The following is a 1,579-nucleotide window of genomic DNA, read 5'->3' on the forward strand; positions in this document are numbered from 1 at the left end:
TCCTTGAACCCGGGAGGTGGAGGTTGCAGTGAGCTGAGATCATGCCACCACACTCCAGCCTGGTGACAGAGTGAAACTCGGTCTAAAAAATAAAATAAAATAAAATAAAATAAAATAAAATAAAATAAAATAAAATAAAATAAAATAAAATAATTATTAAAAATAAAAAAACAGGGTCTAATAAGAGAACATCTAAGTTGGAAACAATGGTAAGTGGACAATAGGGGATTTCATTTGCAAAAGTGAAACAGATTTTGTGTTTCCACACAGGGTTCTCTCACTTTGAATGTAATTATCAGTCACTGAAAAATGACAAATGGCCTCCAGGGATTTGGCAATAGGCACTATCTTCTTATCTCAGATCATAGTCGGATTCCTGGGGAGTTTCTTCTTTACCACTATAGTTTCCTTTTTTCACCAGAGGTATGTTATGGTCCACAGATCTGATTCTCAAGCATCTGACCATAGCCAACTCCTTGGTTATACTCTCTAAAGGAATCCCACAAACAATGGCTGCTTTTGGATTGAAGGATACTGAGAGTGATATTGGATGCAAACTTGTGTTTTATGTTCACACAGTGGGCAGGGCTGTGTGCATTGGCAACGCCTGCCTCCTGAGTATCTTCCAGGTCATCACCATCAGCCCCTGCGAATTCAGGTGGGCACAGCTTAAACTACATGCTCCCGGATACATCAGGTCTTCCCGGATACATCAGGTCCTCCAACATCCTGGTCCTGTGCTGGATTCTGAACATGCTGGTAAATATTACTGTTCCTCTACATATGACTGGCAAGTGGAACAGCATAAATAGCACAAAGACAAATGATTATAAATGTTGTTCTGGAGGACGTAGGAGCAGAATTCTACGTTCATTACATATTGTCTTGTTATCATCCCTTCTTGTTTCGTGTGTGGGGCTCATGACCTTGGCCAGTGGCTCCATGGTTTTTATCCACACAGACGCAAGCAGCAGGTCCAGCACATTCAGGGGACCAACCTCTCCCCCCCATCCCCGACTGAGTCGAGAGTCGCCCAAAATATCCTGGTCCTGGTGAACACCTTGTGTTATTTTACTCGCTCTCCTCCATCTTTACATGTCTCTTTTTCCTAATCCCAGTTGGTGGCTGGTGAACACCTCTGCGCTGATGACTGCCTGCTTTCCCACGGTCAGCCCCTTTGTGCTCATGAGCCGCCATCCCAGGATACCCAGGCTGGGCTGTGCCTGCTGTAGGAAGAATACACAGTTTCCTAAGCTGGTCAGATAGTTCTTCGATTTATGTGGATTGTCTTCTTTCTGTACAATGAATGGCCATTTGTTGATTTCTTCCTGCAGAAGGTTAAGCACCACAATTGGCAGACAATTGCAAAGTGTGTGTGAGACTCAGAATCTGTCTTTGCCCTTCAAGGATTTTTCATGTGTCATAAATGATAGTTACAGATGAAATGTTTTGTAAAGTGCTTTCATAATTTTCATTTTGTTAATGTTGCAATGGAGAAGTTTAGAGGCAAATTATTCATTAAATGTGGGCCTCTAATAATTTGGAATAATGCAACTTTAAACCAATTAATAAAAAATGT

At 41.7% G+C, this 1,579-nt stretch overlaps 1 protein-coding gene across 1 annotated transcript; it reads left to right on the plus strand.

The window, feature by feature from the left end:
- The first annotated feature begins 316 nt into the window (after positions 1-316).
- LOC104661590 (vomeronasal type-1 receptor 3) lies at positions 317-1,341 on the plus strand. Its single transcript, XM_030925602.1, is given in 6 exon segments — positions 317-380; positions 383-409; positions 412-704; positions 706-952; positions 955-1,096; positions 1,098-1,341. Coding segments are annotated over 6 exon segments (942 nt in total). The 3' UTR covers positions 1,267-1,341.
- The last annotated feature ends 238 nt before the right edge of the window (positions 1,342-1,579 follow it).

This window comes from Rhinopithecus roxellana, chromosome 20, assembly GCF_007565055.1.
Source record: "Rhinopithecus roxellana isolate Shanxi Qingling chromosome 20, ASM756505v1, whole genome shotgun sequence".
NCBI classification, from domain to species: Eukaryota; Metazoa; Chordata; class Mammalia; order Primates; family Cercopithecidae; genus Rhinopithecus; species Rhinopithecus roxellana.